The 20,679-nt window shown below is 36.6% G+C and overlaps 2 protein-coding genes and 1 pseudogene across 3 annotated transcripts; 1 reads left to right on the forward strand and 2 right to left on the reverse strand.

The window, feature by feature from the left end:
* The first annotated feature begins 1,826 nt into the window (after window positions 1–1,826).
* On the forward strand, window positions 1,827–2,255 carry LOC148587516 (NAC domain-containing protein JA2-like). Its single transcript, XM_088512654.1, has one exon. It carries the CDS (start codon window positions 1,827–1,829, stop codon window positions 2,253–2,255), a length of 429 nt encoding a protein of 142 aa, XP_088368780.1.
* A 1,082-nt stretch (window positions 2,256–3,337) lies between these two features.
* Window positions 3,338–11,907, reverse strand: LOC132183851 (factor of DNA methylation 1). 2 transcript variants are annotated; one of them, XM_059597311.2, is made up of 8 exons: window positions 11,655–11,907; window positions 10,025–10,963; window positions 9,380–9,561; window positions 8,826–8,915; window positions 8,429–8,716; window positions 7,578–7,793; window positions 6,946–7,183; window positions 3,338–3,573 (listed from the first exon to the last, which is right to left on the reverse strand). In XM_059597311.2, exons 2-7 carry the CDS (start codon window positions 10,920–10,922, stop codon window positions 6,953–6,955), a joined length of 1,905 nt encoding a protein of 634 aa, XP_059453294.1. In that variant the 5' UTR covers window positions 10,923–10,963; window positions 11,655–11,907; the 3' UTR covers window positions 3,338–3,573; window positions 6,946–6,952. The 2 variants fall into 2 exon arrangements, with proteins under 2 accessions (XP_059453294.1, XP_059453302.1); XM_059597319.2 differs by having other exon boundaries at window positions 10,025–10,978.
* A 3,812-nt stretch (window positions 11,908–15,719) lies between these two features.
* LOC132190802 (uncharacterized) lies at window positions 15,720–20,404 on the reverse strand (annotated as a pseudogene).
* Window positions 20,405–20,679: the final 275 nt, after the last annotated feature.

Here is a 20,679-nt window from a genome sequence, read left to right on the forward strand (position 1 = left end):
TGTTGTGTTTATAAAGTATCCCTTACTACTCTGTTTTCTATATGTTTTGTTTAAATTTAAACTTTCTTCATAAAGCAAGAGAACTTGCTTTTCATATGATCATTTACCACGAGTATCTTTTTATGTTTTATTCAATATGTTTATGAAAGCCAACACTCTTCACTGGCAAAAATATCTCCTGCAACAGCAAAAACTGATTATATATCTACCTATTAAATAGAGAGAAGAAGTTGAGAATTTTGTTGAGAAATGCCAAATTATTAATTACTACCATAAGCTCAATGTAATATTATTTTGAAACTCACTTTCTCTTTTTCCGTAGGCAACACCAAAGAAGAAATCACCGAGTAGGGAAGATTTAGCTTCTCCTTCCCTGATAGCAGTGCTGAGTGTCTTTCCTGTGGTCTCCTCCGGTCTCTGTTTATGACGAGTTTGCTTTAGATCTAGTTTGTAGATTTAGATCAAGTTTGTTCAACCTTATATCTAATCGTCTTCATTAGTCCAGGCATGTCTTCTTGGGGATGTCTACGATGTCGTGCTCTTCCTTTTGCTTGTGGGGATTATTTTGTTTTTTGATTGTTGATATTTTTTTTTTCCTGGCCGTCAGGTCGAGGATAAAATTGTCTCTCGACCTTCAGGCCGAGGAGAAAAACAGGGGTTATCTTTCACGGTTGGATTTTTAGTTTTTAGTTTTCTAGATAAAAATCTAAAAAATTGAATACAAAGCAAAGTAGAGATAATATTGGAAATTTAAATGTATAGATTAGATTTTATATATTTGAATTTTGTATTCAATTTAGAGCAGGTAGCTCTGGATGTTTAGAGTCTATGACTCTTGTTGTTTTATTGAGATGAAATGAAGATTTATCAGTTTCTAGATAAAACTAAAACTTTAGTTTTATTCAAAATTCAAATATATATTTCTATATATTTTTTTTCTAGATAAAACTAAAGTTAGATTTTATATATTTGAATTTTGTATTCAATTTTTAGTTTTATCTAGAAAACTGGTAAGAACCCATAACGATAAAAGGGAAACAAATGGAAATTGATTGATAGAAACTCCAAAGATAAACCAAAGCGGAATATCTTCTTCTTATACTAATGCTACTAATTAACAAGATAATGATAACTTATTCAAAATAACATAACTGATGCTAAAGAGAAAACATAAGATGACGATAAAGATAAAGATAAAGATGGATAGTTGTAATCTATCCTTTATTATTGGTCTTTCACGATAGTCCTTCACTTCCCTTCAATCTCCTTATGCTTCTGCCGTAGCTTTTTTTTTTTTTAATTCAGTTTTCTAGATAAAACTAAAACTCTATTAAGCAAGATTGTATGTATAATGCAAAAGTAGAGATAATACTGGGAATTCAAATGTATAGATTAGATTTTATATATTTGAATTTTGTATTCAGATTTCTAGATAAAACTAAAATGTTATCTAGAAAATTGAATACAAAATTCAAATATATATCTATGGGGCGTTTAACCTTAAAAACCGTTGTCTTTCCCGAAGTCTAAACCTTGACCCTATAGAGTCGTCCCAACCTTCCTTCTCGCTGGTTGATCCACATGCATCTCACTACAAAACTACACTTTATATTTATAATAATCCTCCTCAATCACCATAATTAGTATATCCCACAAACTTAAATACTACAAAACTACACTTTAAATACAATAACGAGAGAACTCGTACTCCAACAAGAAAAGAAAGGTGAGGGTGAAGAAGGAATGATGGAATCAATTCCATCAACGCAAACAATTGTGCCGCTGGGATTTCGCTTTAGGCCCTACGATGATGAACTTGTTGAAGAATGTTGAAGAAGGTTAAGGGTGAAGAGATTCCCTGGGAGGGCATTGTTGAGTGTGATATATACGGCGAAATGTCTCCCTGTGATATTTCTGATCCGGAGGAGAATATTTACTTTTTCACATGGCTGAAGAAATTATCTAAAAATAAAGTGAAGCGAACAGCCGGTTGTGGGGTTTGGCACGAGAATTCTGCTATCAAGATATATGATTATAAGGGTGATGTTATTGGGGCCAGAAAATTGTTTTGTTTCATGGTAAAACAGAGCTCGTGCATGAAGAAATCCGACTGGATTATGCACGAGTTCTCACTCATGGGGAGCAAGAACAGTATACCAACTGGGTCCTATGCTACCTTCAAAACAAGTTGGGATCAAAAGAAGCCTTCATCAGTCTTGTATTGGTCAGGTTCCTCCTATTACCATATCTTTTGAAACTGAAACCCCTAACCCTTGATTAATCCAAACGTGCTCCTACTTGAGGACGGAACCAATGTTGAATGCGATGTGCCTCAAGTGACTAAGAAGCCATCCCAATCTCCATCTGAATTTGGATTGCCAAAGTCAGAATTTACCTCACATGATTGCTGATCTGGAAACCTTCACGACTCTACCAACAAGTGACAACTCTTATTCTCAGTTTTTTTTCTTCAAATAAACATTTGCCGCTCGATGCATATATCGATTTTTCTGTTGAAGCTCATAAGCTCTCTACCAATCAGTGAAACTCTGATTCTTTCCCTCTGCCAGTCGGTGCATGTGCCAATTTTTCGGATCTTTTTGATGCTGAGTACTCACAACAATGAGCTCAAGCAAAATGTTATGGCGCCTCTTAGTATAGGAAAAGATTGTAACTTGCAAATTTATGCTCCTCTTAGTATAGGAAAAGATTGTAACTTGCAAAGATTGTAACTTGTGGAACAAATTGTTAATATTTAGTGTTCGTTCAATTTTCTTGTCTTGATTTATTTTGATTGTGCATATACCTCTACTAGTTCTAACACAAAAGCCATTGATTTTTTATTTTTTTTTTACTCTGAAATTATTATTATTATTATTATTATTATAACTCTGAAATTAGTTGATTTTTCGAGCGCAGAAGATTTCATACGTGAGTATTTGGGCTATCTATGTCCTAGATCTAGTTTACTCGGAGCAAATTTGTTCTTAATTGTAATTGTACATTAGTTAACAAAAGCTTGAAGTTATAAATATGTACTTAATTGTAAAATTTTTATGATTGTATCAATGACTTTGTAACTTCATAACATTTGGCTAAGATTTTTAAGAGCTTTATGCTGAGTTGTAAGAGTGTTGTACGCTCTTTTGTAAAAGTTTTATGCTCTTGATATTTCTTCAATGAAATTTATAGATTTCCGTTCAATATATATATATATATATATATATATATATATATATATATTATTTTGAAACTAGGGATGAGTTGGCCAAATTCAGATCAAGCTATCAAGCTGCCAAAATCTTCTGCTACAAATATTAAAATAGAAAAAGGGTCCTGGAAGAAGTTTCTAGTTTTTGTCATAACAGTAAATTCTGAAACTGCAGTCAATACAGAAATTCCCACCAATAAAGTTGGAGTTAACAATATCATTGGAAGTTCAGAAGACCCTTGTCTTAATATATATACCGTACATACAAATGGGGCCAACTAACTGACATTTGATATGAACCAGGAACTTATGCTACCACCTTCTAAATCCGCATCCATTTACGTCTTGGAATTTCCAGTCACCTAGCATTAAAATCATATGAAGAAACAGCAGTTAATCAAACTTAAACAAGAATTGTGTATTCATATTTGATGATTTGCCCATCATTGACTCCATCATGGCAACATGATATAGTTATGAATATATTCATATTAACACTTTATAGCCATCAAATTAGATGCTTAATGTATGGATGCATAGAGGCTTTTCAAATATGATGTTAAGACAGTAATTGTAGGTGTTACAGATAGTAGAAATGACTCATCATTTTACCCCAAATATCAAATCTGTCTGCTCGGTGATTTGGTATACTGATGCTAAGGTAAAACTTAATGAGATCGTATCCACATCTAAAAAGGAGAACCATTAATGAGAATGAAAAGCCAATGCAATGGGCCATCCAATGTCGCCATCTCTCTCCAAATCTACATCTCATCAACAAATATAGCAAAAATTCCAAATTACCATGATCATAAGCCTTGTCCAAATCAAATTTACACAACACTGCAGGTTCCACAGATCTAATCCAACTTTCTAGACATTTATTAGATACCACAACATAATCCAGAACTTGTCTACCTCTTATAAACACATTCTATAAACTTGAAATAATCCCGATATCGATTTCAGCCAAGACCTTAGAAATAATTTTATTCACACAACCCGCTAAACTAATAGGATGAAAATCCTTAATGTCCATTGCATCGGCTTTCTTGGGGATAAGGGACAAAAAGTAACATTAAATCTTTAATCAAACTTCTGTCGGCCATGAAACTCCTTGAATACTTTCATGATGTCCTCTCTTAATACCTCACAACACTTCTGGAAAAAAAGAGATAGAGAATCCAAAGGTCCTGGGGCCTCATCCCCATTCAAGTCTCTAACTCACTTCTCTCAAAATGTCTTTCCAACCAATTTATCTCCTCCTCATTAATGGAAAGGAATGAAAGGCCATCCAACTTTGGTGGGCAACCATATTGTTCGGAATTCAACCGTTTGTAGAATTACACAATATGCTCCCTTATTTCTGTAGATTCAGAAGACAGTCCTGTTAACAACTAAATACTACACCAATTTATTGCTTCTATGTGAATTCACCACTCGATGAAAGAATTTAGTGTTTTTATATCCCTCTCTCAACTAAAGGGCCCTTGACTTCTGCCTCTAACTCACTTTTTCAAGAAGGATAATCCTCTCCAACACTCTAAAAATATCTTTCTTCCTCAACCTTTCACCCTCAGTTAAAGGTCTTCCCTCTGCAATCATATCCAGCTCCCATCAAAAAGAACCTTCTTTTGCTTCCCTACATTACCAAAACCTTCTCGCTCCATTACTTCAAATCCAATTTCAATGCTTTTCAATTTTTGTGCCAACATCATTAGGAGAACCCTAATAATTATAGGACAACCAACAAGTTTTCACTTGCTCCACAAAACCCTCTTAACTTCAACCACATATTTTCAAACTTAAAATACCTACTACCCCTACACGCCTCACCACAATCCAACATCAAAAAAATTGATCCGACAGGATTCTAGGAAGATGTCTCTGAGCAACATCCGAAAATGTTCTTTTTAATCCGGAGATAGAAGGAACCTGTCAATTCTAGGCCATGCTTGAGAATCACGATTATTAGTCCAATTAAAATTCTCCCCTCCAAGCAGGATGTCCATGAGGCCCTGGTAAAAAAAGAATTATAAAAAATCTAACATTGATGATGACGGTCTAGGATCACCTGATCTTTCACTAGGAACCCAAACATTGAAACCACCCTCAATACACCATGACACCTCCCACAAACTCATAAGGCCAACCAAATCATCTCAAAGACATTTTCTTTCAACATCATCATGAGGGACATACACACCCACAAATGCCTATTCAAAATTCTCGATAACACTTACAAAGGAACACGGTAGCAAAAAATTTCCCACACTCCTCAATCTTCTCCACCACCCGACTATCCCACATTAACAAAATCCCTCTTGGGCCCCCTCTTGATCCCAAAAATGACCAGTCCATAAGTTGATAACCCCATAGATAAAACCTGGCCCAATCCTTTTAAGCCCTCTCCTTCATTCCGCATAACCAGAGCCTTTTCTCCTTCTGCAGGCTTACAAAATCGAATTTACATTCCTGAGCCCATATGTTTGGCCCACTTCTAACATCTTCCGATACCTCTCCACTTTCCTTTTAAAGGATACTAACAGCTCTTTTACATGCTGAAAATTTAGGGGATTCCATGGCCACAAAGGAAAACTCAATCTATCACTGCTGGCTTGCACCCCAAAATTTTCGGGTAATGGCTGCTCCTCCTTCCTATTAGATTCTTCCGGTCTCTTACCTTTTGAGCCCCTGAGTTACCCACAATACCCCTGCTTGAAGACCCAAATTCCTGAGAATGACCCTTCCTTACCAAAGCCTCCATGGACACCCATCGACCTTGATCCTCTGACCGCGGCATCACTAGATTAGCCCCAGGTTTCTTTCCATAACTGCTCCCAACAGTATCCTTCTCAACCACCTTCATCATCTAAATAACAAAACTACCCCACCCATTCCCTTCTCAGCCCTCCGAGATGGTGATGGAACTTTGCTGCCCTCCTGCACCGTATTTCGATGCATCCAAAAATCTATCATGGCATCTATCCACACACCTCCGAGCAACATGCTCTATACTCCCCACTCTAAAAGTCCTACATAAGTCCCGTTGATTGTCTCCTCTAATCAACTCCGCCGTTTTCAACCACCACCCCACACTCGGCTTGCCCAAAATCACCACATGGTGAACTCTGCTCGTCCCAGCTAGACGAATACCACCGTTCCTAATTTAATTTCATACATAATTTTGAGAGATTTTGCTTCAACATAGAAGTAGCCTTGATAACCCATCGCTAATCACTAAGAGGTACAAAACCACACCTCTGGAAACAAACTCCTGCTGTCATTCGCAACCTTGTGAAGATGAATAAGATTGGGGGAGGGGAACATGGTTCACAATCAGAAAATTAGGTGGAGATATTCAGCCAACATGCTTATCTACTACTTATACTCACCTCTCCATATAACAATTTAGATTGAACTAAAGTACCTGATAAAAAATAATTTCTCTCACTGCATCATGAATTTGCAAAAGTTGGAAGTCCCAACAATGTGCATATCTCAGTTCATTTGCGTAGTGATAGTTAATTACATTCTTACACAAGGCTTTTTTTAAAAATAATTGTATCTTTGGAAACAAAATATTGTAATAACCAATATTTATGTCAATTAGCTTTGGAGCTTATTTGGCAAGGCAATCCCAATATGCCAGTTGACCTACAAATGAGCTTAATATTGTAAAACCACTGCACTTAATTAAAACTTCAATTGAGATATTCAAATAAAATACTAACCTCTGCCTCACTGTCTCTTGCGCTTAAGTGTGTTGATATTCTTCAAGATGTAACTGATGACCTCCTTTAATGTGGCTTTCCTTTCTTCTTTGAAGTTCCAGAGCTCCGAAACAATGTAACGACCACTTGGATTATACTCATTGATCTCTTTCAATGCTGTAATAACAGCCATGTATATCCCTTCCCCCCACTCCTGTTTGAGACTTCGTAGCTTCTCATCTTCTTCATTTACGATTTCCTGCATCAAAGGTCATCAAAATATATATATTAATCTTTCACCCATTCTCAATGGTTGAAATGAGGATTAAAAAAAAAAAGTTCAATGTTGGAACTAATGAAATCAGACAAACCAACACAAACAACTTTCTTTTTCAGTCATTGTTTGCATGCTTAAAAGGACACACTTTATATAAGAAAAAAATTGTTAAAGCAATTAGGAGACAGTTCAACCCAATCGTGAATAACTTGTAAGCAGAAATCAAATATCTACAAACTAATTTTGATTCATGCTTTTAAAATAACACGTACAACTTTATGATATAAATGACAAATGCAAATTCACACAAGCTCCTAAATAAGTCCATACATGAATACAGAAATAAGAGGCTTAAAGAGTATTTAAAAGAATATACCTGGGTATTACCATCGATATCAATAATTTTAAAAGGATGCCAGTTTGGATCCTTCAAATTCTCCTGCCACAAGGAGCATAGTGTTGAGGCCTGCACATTTGCTTCCTCAAGGGCAAATCGCTGCTTGCATGTATTCTGAAATGGCTTCGAATCAATTTCTCCCATTCTCTTTATTCCAATATTCGTGCGACCGCCCAGCATTATCTCCGTCAAACCCTAAAGAAGGAAAAAAGAAAAGCAACTTCCATTACTTATTAATTATACATGTAAACATGAAAAAGTCACTAATGCAATTATTTTCCTTTGGTTTTAGTATATGGCATGATTACGGGCAGATTCATCTCTAGGAGCTTATGTCTTTTTACTTTATGGTCCATTAGACGCCATTAGGGCATGTAGGTCAACACAATTGGTGGTAGTCCCCTCTTATCCTCAAACTCTTGCAGTCGTTTCAAGAAAACAAAAAAGAATCAGCTCGCACAATTGCTATCAATTGAATGTCATTTGGCTTGTTTCTTAAAGTGACCAGTCAAAAGCACATCAATGATTAAGGTACTTCATCTCGTTTCTATCTCCTTTCAGAAACAACAATGTGAATTGGATGATAACGTCATCTGCTACTTCTGATTTTTGAGATCTCTCAAATGGGACATTTTGATCAGTTGGTTCCAGATTCCTTTGCGTAACTTGAAACTACATTTTTTAAGACACATTTAATAAAATCTTCAACACAGTGATACTAAACCACTTTTTAGCTCAATATTGAACTAGTGACTCTATTAGATGCATAAGGTCCCCAAATACATACACATATGCATATAGACAAACATATATAGCAAAAGAAATCATACTGCAATGAATTGTTTGCGAGCTTCTTGTAGCTCATCGTTGCTAAGTCGCTCTTTAGCAATAAGAACATTATTCATTTCTTCCATGTCGTTTAGATCATCAACTTTTTCTTCCAATGTTTCATTCATTTCTTCCATCTTCTTCCGAACTGATGTATCATCTTCATTTTCAAGATGCTTCATCACCTGTAGTTTCCCTTTGATTTCTTCAATTTCCATTTCCAATTTCTGTTTAGCATCCAGCTGCTTTTCCAACTGAAGTATCTTATTAATGGCCTCCTCTTTCTCCCTCTGAAAAATTAAAAATTCTTGATTAACAAATGCTACAGAAAGTGTAAAATGAAGAGCAACTCTCATGCGGCATATGATACAGACTATAGTTAAAACCTGAGTCACACACCTTTTGCTCTTCAACCAGCCTTAAGACATTCTCATCAGCCTTTTTCTGCTCCATGGATGCCAATTGAAGTGAATTGTTCCTCACATCATGCTAGAAGTACCAAAATAAACATCAGTACCCAGCATGAAGTGTAGTTGTACATCATCAAAGCAAATGGTTTGCATGTAGCACTTCAAAGAGCTTCTCCTAAATCTGTCATTTATTTATTTCAAATAAGCCAGTACTAGTAGTTTTTATTCAGTTCAAACTGAAAGATACTTGGGGCAGTAAGCTTATATATAAAGATGTAGATATGACAGATAACAGTAAATGTCCATTACAATAAAAGTGAAAGTAGACCATGCATAAATTGGTAAAGAAAATGTTTGAGTTGGTCCCCAGTTCCAGCATGGGACAAGCACCCAAACGAGCTTAGCTCAAATCATACCAATATGTCTAAGGCTACTCAGATTTATAACCAGCATGTAAGCAAGTGAAATTGAATGATAAAAAATCATAATGAAAAATAATAATAATAATTGATTGTTTGAAAATGCCACATTCGCATATATCACCTTTTTCTTATCCTCATCAAGCTTTTGTCTCTCACGCTCAGTTAGTGCTTCACGTTTGTTCAGTTGTTTGCTCCAGGAATCAAGTTTCTTTTTCTTAGTCTCCAATTCGTGATTCAGCTTCTCATGTTCATCAAATATCCTTCGAACATTATCACGTGAAAGCCGCTGCATCTTCCTTATTTCTGATCAATCAAACAGTTAAATATAATTTTTATGCCATGCCATACATCATGCATACTGATGATGATATTAACATAATTTAAAATGATGGAATGATTTTTTGTGATTGTCTACTTCCTGGGTCTCAAAGCTATGAACTTATTTCAAAGTGTAACCTTGAAAAATTATTTCTTTTCATAAGGCATACAATCATAGGTCTTACAATCTGTTCACAAGCTCAAAATTCAAATCCAGCAGTATGGCATAAGTACAAGCCTAAAATTTTGTTGTTTTGTCAAGGATAGTGAACTGAACATTCATAAGACCTTTTGGTCCTACAGTGCCACATTTCTATATTTATACAAGTTTGGCTAAGCATTAACCTAACTAAAAGGCAAGTTTCACCAGACACAAGACACTGCAAATGAGCATGTATTTGTATTATGAAGCACAAATAAACAAACACGGAAAGCACCAGGAACAAACCTCCAAGAAAAACAGAGTGTAGTTTGTCTTTCTCCACGAGCATCCTACTTAAGGACATGGTCTTTTCAGTGTACTTGTAATGTAGTTCATTCAGATTTTCATTTGTAATATCGATTTTATTGGCTAGATTTGCCACAACATTGTTTCTGGTTTGAGCTGCTTCCTTGACAATGTCAGATACAGTTCTTAACTGCCCTTTATTGCGAAGGAAATCCCCTATTGGACCTTTTGCATCATAGTCATCAGCACGTGCACACCACCCATATGTATTAGAGCCAAGCTGTGTTTTCCGTTCATTCCAGTCCTTCTTGCTGCAATGCTCAGTTTCGAATGACTTCTCAAATTCAGTTGCATTCATGAAACCGTTCCAATCATTATTAAATTTCACTACAGCTTGTGCATTTAGGTCATTTTCTTCAGAGAAAATAAGAACTTCCAATGGTTTAAATTTACTGAACCTTTTCAACCAGTATTCAGAACCATGAAATTTTTTTCCATCCCTTGGGTCGCATACTATGTTAACAATGATGCCCATCCAAGGCCACACATAAAGATCATCTTGCTTTGGAGGCTGAGTGACAGGTTGTGGTAAAATTGGACACTGGGTTTGAGCCACTTCACTTGATAGTTCAGTCTCCAAGTACTTTGCCAAGGCAAGGTGGTTTGCCTTTTGTTTTGCACTTCTGTTAGCAGAACCTTTACCCACTCCAGAAGCATGTTGAAGCAAATCCTTGTACTTGTAATCTTGCTTCTTCTTTCCAGCACAGAAAGGACATCTAAGCGTGCCGTTGAGATCTTTAACTTTGAACTTTCCAACCCTCAATTGCTCATATGGTTTCTCTACATAGTCATTGATCTCAGATTCACTAATATCTGACTCTTCAGAGCTGTAGTCCATTTGACTTTGATACAAACGCTGGAAATACTCAGACCAGGAGCCTGTAAGACAACATTCTAATGACCATCAAGCAGCAGTTTCACCCAAAACATAAATACATAGTAAAAGCATTGATTACATCCAGCAAGCTTAGAAGAGTGATGCTAGGTTGCACTCTCATCCAGACAAGCATATGGCCAGGTCACACTGAAAGGTAAATGATGTTGCAAAGAATATTGCAAGAATGCAATATGCAACGAAGCAATCATTTAAAAGTTTAAAAGAATATCTCCCACATTTTCTGGATTCACTTGCATGGTGTCCAATTCAACCACTCTAAAACACGGCCTCGCGTGAGAAATAAAAACGTTAGCCTCACAAGCAGAACGAAAGAAAAAAAAAATCAATCGTTTCAGATAAATATTAGGTCGGTAAGAAATTGAGAATAAACAGATGAGATGAAAAGAAAAAGAAAAAGACAAGTATATGGTCGTTTACTTTTCAACATTCACAAATACAAGACCAAAAACTGAAACAACCCACAAGGCTGTATTATGGTCTCTTACAGTAAATAAAGTTTTTGGGTTCACTTCATTCTTTTCTCGAAAACCAAACAAAGCCCAACAAGATTATCGATCTACTACTCACCATGAAAAGCAATGTATAAGCAAAGCTCAAAGAGAACAAACTAATGTTCCAATTTCAAACAGTTTAAAGCTAAAATTCAACAGAGAAGGAAAGAAAGGAGAGCACCTGAAAGCGATTGTGAGAGCTTGACGAAGCGAGAGTCTGCTGTTTGTATGTGGGTTTTAGGGTTAGGGTTTCCCAAAACTGCTCGGAGGGGGGGAGGAGTTGAAGAAAGCAATTGAACACAGACCTGAGATAGACACTGGCTAGTGGAAGAGTACTGGGATCATTTTTCGTTGCTAGTTGGCGGTTTTACCCCTGGTGCTTCGTTGTTGTTCGTTCCCTAGGATCTCGACTTTCTCACACTTTTGGGATTTTGCTAAATCATAAATGCTAAAAGTATTCTCAAAGTGCTCACACACACTGACACACACGTGATCTCGGCTTTCATTCCTCATTATTTTCATCGCAAGGTTGGCAAACTCCTTCCTTTTTCTCTTGATACGGTTAAAAAAAATTAGCATTAAAACTTTTTTACTTTTTTTTTTTTTTTTTTTTATATATATAATACTATTTATATTTTTTTTATTATTCAAATAAAAAAATCATTACAATACAAAATTTTTCATTTTTCAATAAAAAAAAAATTCAAAATTTTATATCACAAGTTCACAATGATTCATGCAGCCCAAAATTTTTAAAATCTATACATAGTAGGTAAGTTGATATGAATTAGGTGTGACATTATTTATTTATTTATTTATGAATAAAGGTATTTATTTTTGAGATAGAAGTAATTTAAATGTGCATTTTGATGTCCAATGTTTTTTTTGTTTTTTTTTTACATGTCCACACAAGGAAATGGGGAAATAAGGAGATTCGAACTAATAACCTCAGCTTCATGAGGCGTGTTTCACAGTCAATTGAACTACCCATTGGGGACGATGTCCAGTATGTCTAGTGCTTTGAAAATATGATTTTCCAAATCCTTCAAATGGTAAGCCGAAAGTGAATGGACTGTGCACCGCGTACATATCATCTCTAATCCTTTGCCCTCCTCCCTACTTAGGTTGCCCCCACACAACAAAACTTGGTTTCGCCCTTGAATCCACGTCAACTACAGTAATGAAAACAAAAGGGTTTGTCAAATATATTGTAAATATTTTGTATAAAAAAATGAAAAAAAAAAAAAAATTGTTTTTAAGTTGGTATTTTGTTTAAATAGTAATAAAAAGTTATTCTCTTTCAAAAAAAAAAAAAAAAAAAAAGTAAGAAAAAGTTATTGATATGATATAAAAAATAAAAATGTTGAGGAGTTGGTTTTTTTTTTAAAGGAAAAATATAAAAAAGCCCCTCAAACTACCAACCGTTTTCGATTTAGCCCCTTAATGTTCCAAAAGTCATAAAATAGCCCCTCAAACTACCAAACTTTTGCATTTTGGCCACTTCGTTAGTCAAAACCGTCAGTCTGGACGGAAAACGCAAAACGGCGTCGTTTGGATGGGGTGAAGTTACTGCAATGCCCTTATATATATATAAATTTTTTTTAAAGAAGGTGCAAAACGGCGCCGTTTTGCTTAGGGTATACTTTAAGTCCCTTTCTTCCAATTCCCATCTCCCCCGATCGAGACCCTTCACACGCAGCCCAGCCGCACGCCGTCCCCTCTTCTCCTTCACACGTAGCCCAGCCGCACGGTGCCGTCCCAGCCGCACGGTGTCGTCCCGTCTTCTCCTTCACACACAGCCGAGCCACACGGTCCCGTCCTGCTGCTCCGAACGTCTCCTTCACACGCAGCCCACCCGTCTGCTCTGATCGTCTCCTTCACACTCATCTTCGCCGCACGGTCCCGTCCATTCTGCTCCAATCGTCTCCTTCACACGCAGCCCACCTGTCTGCTCCGATCGTTTCCTTCACACGCAGCTCAGCCGCACAGTCCTGTCCCGTTTGCTCCGGTCGTCTCCTTCACACGCAGCCCAGCCGCACGGTCCCGTCTCTACTTCTCTGCTAATCGCCTCCCCCACGCAGCCTGTCCCGTTGTCCCGTCGTCAATGATGGAGAAGTCCGCAGGCGAAGATGATTCGAGTGGCTGTGTATTGTCGGTGGGAAGTTCGCCGGTGAAGTCTACCTCTGCGTGTACGAAATGCCTATGCGGAATTGAATCACGAGTGATGACTTCTCGCACGCAGAAAAAATCTTGGTAGAAGGTTTATTGGATGCGGTAAATACAAGGTGCGAATTTAGGTTTTAAAAATTAGATGTTTTTGATTTCTTTCTTTCTTTGTTTCTGCTTTTCTCCATTTGATTGAATTATGTACAATGATTGTTGGTTTGGATTTGTGGGTCTCTTCTAAGAGATGTGTTCCATGTTGTGTAGCCAATGTGTTTGATGTTTTAGATGATGACTACTTATGTTAGATGTTTTTCATTTGATTCTGTGATGAGAATAGAAGACTTAGGCCTCTAATAATATGAATTTGTTTGAGTAGGTAAGCTGCCAAAAAAAGAAAAAAATACAAAAATAAAGAAAGAATAAAAAGAAGAAGATATTGAACATATCAAAATAGAGTACGTACCATCTATTCAAAATTAAAGTTCTTCTCGTACTAATTATTACTAGATATACAAATAAATTGAAAGAATTATTTTTGTTTTCTTTTCTTGAGAGAATGAAAAAATTTAATCATCACTGATCAATTTGCTCTAAGATATTTTTTAGCATGAGATTATGTTATGTGGCTAAAGAGATAAGGCATTAGATGCTTGAGATATTAGGCACGTACGTTGAGAATTAAAGTACTCTTAATGGGGGCTTAATTCAAATCTAATAAAAGTCAAAAATATACATATTGACATTTGTAAAGGTAGCATTGAAGATGATAAAATTACATGGAGATTTTGTCACACATGTTTGTTCAAAAAAATTGAGACTATAAACAAAGACAAAGAGCTAGGGCGGGCTGCACTAGAGCATTAAAGAGCTAGGGCGGGCTGCACAAAGACATACACAATTCTCTTATTATGACTAGGATTTAATAATAAGAGAATCTTAAATTTGAAAGAAATTTGAGGGGATCCTAATCCGCACTAGAGCATTAACTACATATTTTCAATATGATTGGTGGTGATGCGGCACAATAATGAGTTATGTCAACTTGTCGTCGAAATTATGTGAACATACTTCCAAAATAAATTCCATAATAATAGAGGCAAGAAATACCTACTTTTGTTGATGTAGGTATTCTGGATGTGGATGTTGTCTTTTTTTCCTTCTTTTCTTTTTGACTCTTTGAAATCAAATAACATTGAATAATTACATTGTGAATTATATTACACTCTCTATGTGAATTGGTTAGTAATTATCATTTATGAAATATGCAGAACGAAGGTGATCGTGGTTATGATTATTTTGTGTGGGTTGACGAAGAAGCTATGCTCCCTGTGTCACAGTTTGATGCCCAAATAGCTGATCAGAAGAAAGGTTTTGAAATTGAACTGGCAAAGTTGACATTGCAGATTGCTGCTGAAAAGTGCAAAAATAATAGCGTCGAAAAAAATTTAAGGATGTCATTGGCCACTTGTTTGATCTTAGCTTTTTTGTTGTTGTCTTGTTTTGTTAATGATAGGGCTGCACTGTTAGTAGGGCAATGTTGTCGTGAGAGGGAAAAACCTATGTAGTTTAAGGACTATTACTTAGTGTGTTGTATTAAAGTGCGAAACCTATGTGGTAGTAGGTATATGTTTGAGATGTTTCAATTTCCTGATATGACAATTTGACAAGTTTCAATTGTTTGTACATTCACCTATTCCAACCAAATTGCATTGCTTGTGTTATATAAAGCAGTGTTTACACCTAGTCCTCGTGTAATTGGTGTTTTCCCTGTGCAATTGTAGGTAAGAGTCTGTTCATGATATAAGGAAATAATTTTGGAAAATTAAGTTAAATTTTCTAACACAAATTACAATGGTTTTATATACAAGGTAAATGTGTCTAAACATTAAACCATATATATATTACATATCCAAAATGACCAAATTGTAGCATTGACAAGGTAAATGAATCTACCATTACCTATATACATATTACACATCCAAAACAACCAAATTGTAGCACTAACCATATACATATTTACACATCCACAATGATCAATTGTCTGTATAGTAATCCATTTCCTTGGAGTCTAATATTTTCGTCAATCTGGCTTCTTCCTTTTTCTCTTGTTAGCCTCCATTACTGCAATTCCCTTCTCCACGGTGTGTACAATAGTTTTACCTCTTCTTGCAGGCATTAACGTACATGTAGTAGTACACCCAAACTGTTGTTGAGAAGGCTGAGAAGATCCGCTTGGTTTAGCAGACCCTTCTGCTTGCGATGTTCCATGTTCCTGCGTCGAAGAGTGTTGGCTCACATTAACCAACCATCAATTTCAAAGGAATAAACACATAAGCACCCACATAACTGGCAATATTTCAATCGAAAAGGGCAAAAAAAAACTTTAACATCTAATTATCAAAATTGAAAATCACATAAAAAAATATAGGCTAAATCTGAAAATTGCCAACTAAATATGAAAGTCCTTATTACATAGAATCATAATAATTACATCAAACTTCGCCTATCACATGCATGAATCACACAAACAGCCTCTTACCACATTAACCACCTAACTTTCTCAACATTTGGTAATGGACACCTGTCCTCCCTATCCCGTCGCCCATTTTTCCCATCACATTTTTTAATATATATATATATATATATATATATATATATATATATATATATATATATATATATATTCAAATTAATAAATTTTTTGGAGCTTTCATTATCTGCATTCATACTCTTATTACAGTCTAAACAAAAAATCCAACCAGTTTCTCAATACTCAAATGAATCATCATTATCTGCATTCATACTCTTATTACAGTCTAAACAAAAATTCCAACCAGTTTCTCACTACTCAAATGAATCCTCATTATCTGCATTCATACTCTTATTACAGTCTAAACAAAAAATCCAACCAGTTTCTCACTACTCAAATGAATCCTTATTATCTGCATTCATACTCTTATTACAGTCTAAAAAAAAAATCCAACCAGTTTCTCACTACTCAAATGAATCCTCATTATCTGCATTCATACTCTTATGTCAGTCTAAACAAAAAATCCAACAAGTTTCTCACTACTCAAATGAATCCTCATTATTTGCATTCATACTCTTATTACAGTCTAAACAAAAAATCCAACCAGTTTCTCACTACTCAAATGAATGGACGGGATATTTTATCGATTCTTCTAAACATAATATATCATTCAATTGACATCATTCTTCAAATTAAATTGAAGTGTATAATCATTTAACAAAAGAAACACTTAGTGTATAAAGTACTCACATTAACACTAGCATCCCTCTGAGATTGTGTGGACTGTGTATAAGGAGGTCCATACAACCTTACGGTATTGACAGTACCCTGAAACTATGTAACATTTCACAATATTAAGTAATTGATTTATATTGTGTCATCCAAAAGTAAAATGCACCACAATAAAATAATAGTATCGAAAGAGTTTGCTCACACTAGCATTGCCCTGAGACTGTGGTGTTTGATGTTGAGAAGGCCCATACAATCTGACTGTGTGGACTGTACCCTGAAACTGACCTCTACCTACACTCCTAGTCCTTGGTCCACCTCCTTGCAGTCCAATAGACCCTCCCATAGTCCTCTGAACACCTCTTTGCAGTCCAGTAGGCCCTCCCCTAGTCCTTGGTCCACTTCTTTGCAGTCCAATAGGCTCTCCCCTAGTCCTTGGTCCACCTCTTTGCAGTCGAGTAGACCCTTCTGGGGTAGGTTCAAACTGACCTCTACCTCTACCCCTACCCCTACCCCTAGTACTCCCTCTACCTCTAGAAGATGCATCAGTATCTTGCAAAATCTACAAATATGATGTAAACTTGGTAAATAAAATGTAATGAATTAATTGCAATGAGTAATGACATTTAAACAGTTTATCACTTATTGTTTCAGCATCAATGGTTGGCTGGGGAGTTGGGGTCTGACCATGTAAACTTCGCCCACTATCATCTTGTACCTATGATATTAACATAGCACAATATATATAATGACCAAGAGAAAAGAAAGAAAAAAAAAACAAAAAAGAGAAAGAAAAACATGTAGTAACTCACCTCATGTTGTCTTGCAATATCGCTTCCGCTCTTGTAATTCACTGCCTATGTTCTGTTCCATGGACATGTTCTGCTATTGTGTCCAATCCCTCTGCATTTGCCGCATCTCATTCTCACTCCACCCTTTCTCATACGGTATTGATTGACCGGCTCTTCTGGACCCCTTGTCCTTACTTTTCTGGGCCTCCCTGGTTGTATTCTACTCATGGGGGGGTCCACTTGGTCGTAGTTAGTCTTCACCCATTGCTCCTCTCTAGGCATTGGATACACAATGTCATCATAGGCTTTCTTATACATCTCAACACTATACCAATCATTTACGTAATCCTCGGGGTTTCCATTAAAAAACCAAATTGCTGACACTCCATGTGCACAGGGGATTCCAGTCATGTCCCACTATCTACAGCCACAAGTTTTCCTCAACAAATTCACAACATATTGTTTATTATTGTGGGTTACTTCGTATAACCCAGCCCCAGCATATGTGCTGTAGCAATGCCCAGCAACCTGTCCAATTTCGTCCAATTTGGCAACAACCCTTGGACATAGCCTACCCGTCATCGTGCGGATGCCATCCCTCCTCATTCGATATCTCTTCATCAACTTCTTTCTTATGAATTCCAGCATGGATATGATCGGCATGTCACATGCATTCAGGATGTAAGCATTGAAGCACTCACAGAGGTTGTTGACAAGTAGATCACACCTCGGAAATGTATTGAACCAAGCCCTGGACTATAAGCTTGGGTCAACATTTGACAAGTAGTTGTATGCATGCTCGCTTATATGCTTCAATTCATTCATTTCCTTATGGAATTCAGCTTCAGTGTATGCTACAGCCGCAGCCCATAACTTGTCTTTCAAGGCAAGACCACGATGACTTGAGTCTCTGTAATTCGCATACAAATGCCTCACACAGAACCGATGGTCACCCCCAGGAAGCACCACGTCAAACGCTGGTTGCAGCCCCTACAACCATAATAAATAATAAACAACACTTGGTTATCTTTTGATGAAAACAACGAAAAAGAAAAAGAAATAAACATAATGAACTTATAATATACTTACCTTTTGACGATCAGAAATAAATGTCCATCCTTGTACAGGGGGGGTGCCAAGGTTTGAGACCAAAGTCTCAAGAAACCATATCCAACTGTCTTTGGTTTCTGCCTCAACAACTGCAAGAGCCATTGGGTACATGTTATTATTGCCATCCCTAGAAATGGCCAACAAAAGGTGTCCCTTATAAGTCCCTTTCAAAAAGCACCCATCCAACCTAATGAAAGGCATACAACCAGCTCGAAAACCTTTCTTCATGGCAGCCAATGAGAAATACAACCTTTGGAAACATGCAGGATGGTCAGGTAAAGGTCTATCAACCTTCATCATCACACAACTACCCCGATTCATTTGTTTAATGGTTTCACAATAATCCCAAAGCTTATTGTATTGCATCTTTACTTTCCCCTGAAGCATTTCCTTTGCAATTCTTCTAGTCCTATACAATTGGCAATTATTAACGTCAACACCCCACTTGTCTTTGACTTCCCCAAGAATCGCCTTCAACGGCATGTTAGGCTGCACTCTAAACTTGTCAATAAGTTTATCAGCAATCCATCCAGATTTCACAATCAAATTCTTATGCTGCCTTGTATAAGTGTGTTTGTCTTGTATCGATCTAATTTCAAATGACTCTTGATCCTTGCATTTACGACCGTAAACCCGATACCTACAACCTGGATCCCTGCATACGACAATACATTTTGCCAGGTAATTTTTTTTAAACCTAATATCCTTCCCCTTCTTCAGGTTGTTCTCCCTAATTGCTTCTCTAAAGACTTTGATTGGGGGAAACAACTGCTCATTACTCAACTGTGGATTCGACATGTCAGTTTGTTGAAACTCAGTTCGCCTAGTTACACATCTGGCAATAGATGAAACCTCATTCTCCTCGTCACTTATAGGAGGAGATACAAGAATGTCACTTCGGGCCATGGCAGAGTTTGCTTCATCATCATCAACCTCATCACCATAGCACTGACCCCTTCCACTCGCATTTTTAGCTCCCCCTGCATTTGCATTTTGATTATCATCATCCGCCGCCTCATCACTCTCCTCCTCCTCGTCCCCATCCTCACCCTAATTACCCTCCCCATCACCCTCCTCATCCCCATCCTCACCCTCATTACCCTCCCCATGACCCTCCTCATTACCCTCAACACCACCCTCCTCAACATTTCCTCCTGCCATGGATGGCCCAGGGAGGTTATTATCTTCATCAAACAAGTCTGGTTCGAAAACTTCTTCCCAATAAGGATCATCTCGGTCAATCCTACTATTTTCACCATATTCACCATCATCATCATCATTATCTGCAGGCTCATCAAATGAAACAAGGTACAACTCAATAACCGATACCCCTTTATGTGCAGCAACCATTTCCAAGACATTATGATCTCATGAAATTAATTTTAAACCACCTTGAAAAGTACAACCTGGTTTCAAGTAATACACAAGATCCCCTGACTTGTATCCATATTTCTTTACTATACCTTCAATCTCAAAAAATGACAACTTGTTCTCGTCATACGTCTCATCATGCACATCTACATCACCCCCCACATATGTGCACGTAAACCCCCTATTAATCTTACCACCGTAATGCACCTCAAACACAAGCTCTCGTATAGTCATCATCAACAATAAAAGGATCAAAGAAAATTAACAACTCAATAAAATATATAAAAAACAAAAAAAAACAAAAACAAAAACAAAAATTCGAGCTTACGTAAATATCAACTAGTATTAAGTATAATTTAACTTTAACTAATTAATTAAAGTCACTTCACAGGAAAAATAAAAATAATAATTTACATTAAATTGTACAATGCATGTAATCTAGAGTAAGGGAACATCTCGGAAACAAATATAGACAATATATGGTCATTAATTATGTACACCCAATTATA

The sequence above is a fragment of the Corylus avellana genome, chromosome 2 (assembly GCF_965113065.1).
Source record: "Corylus avellana chromosome 2, dhCorAvel1.hap1.2, whole genome shotgun sequence".
NCBI lineage: Eukaryota > Viridiplantae > Streptophyta > Magnoliopsida > Fagales > Betulaceae > Corylus > Corylus avellana.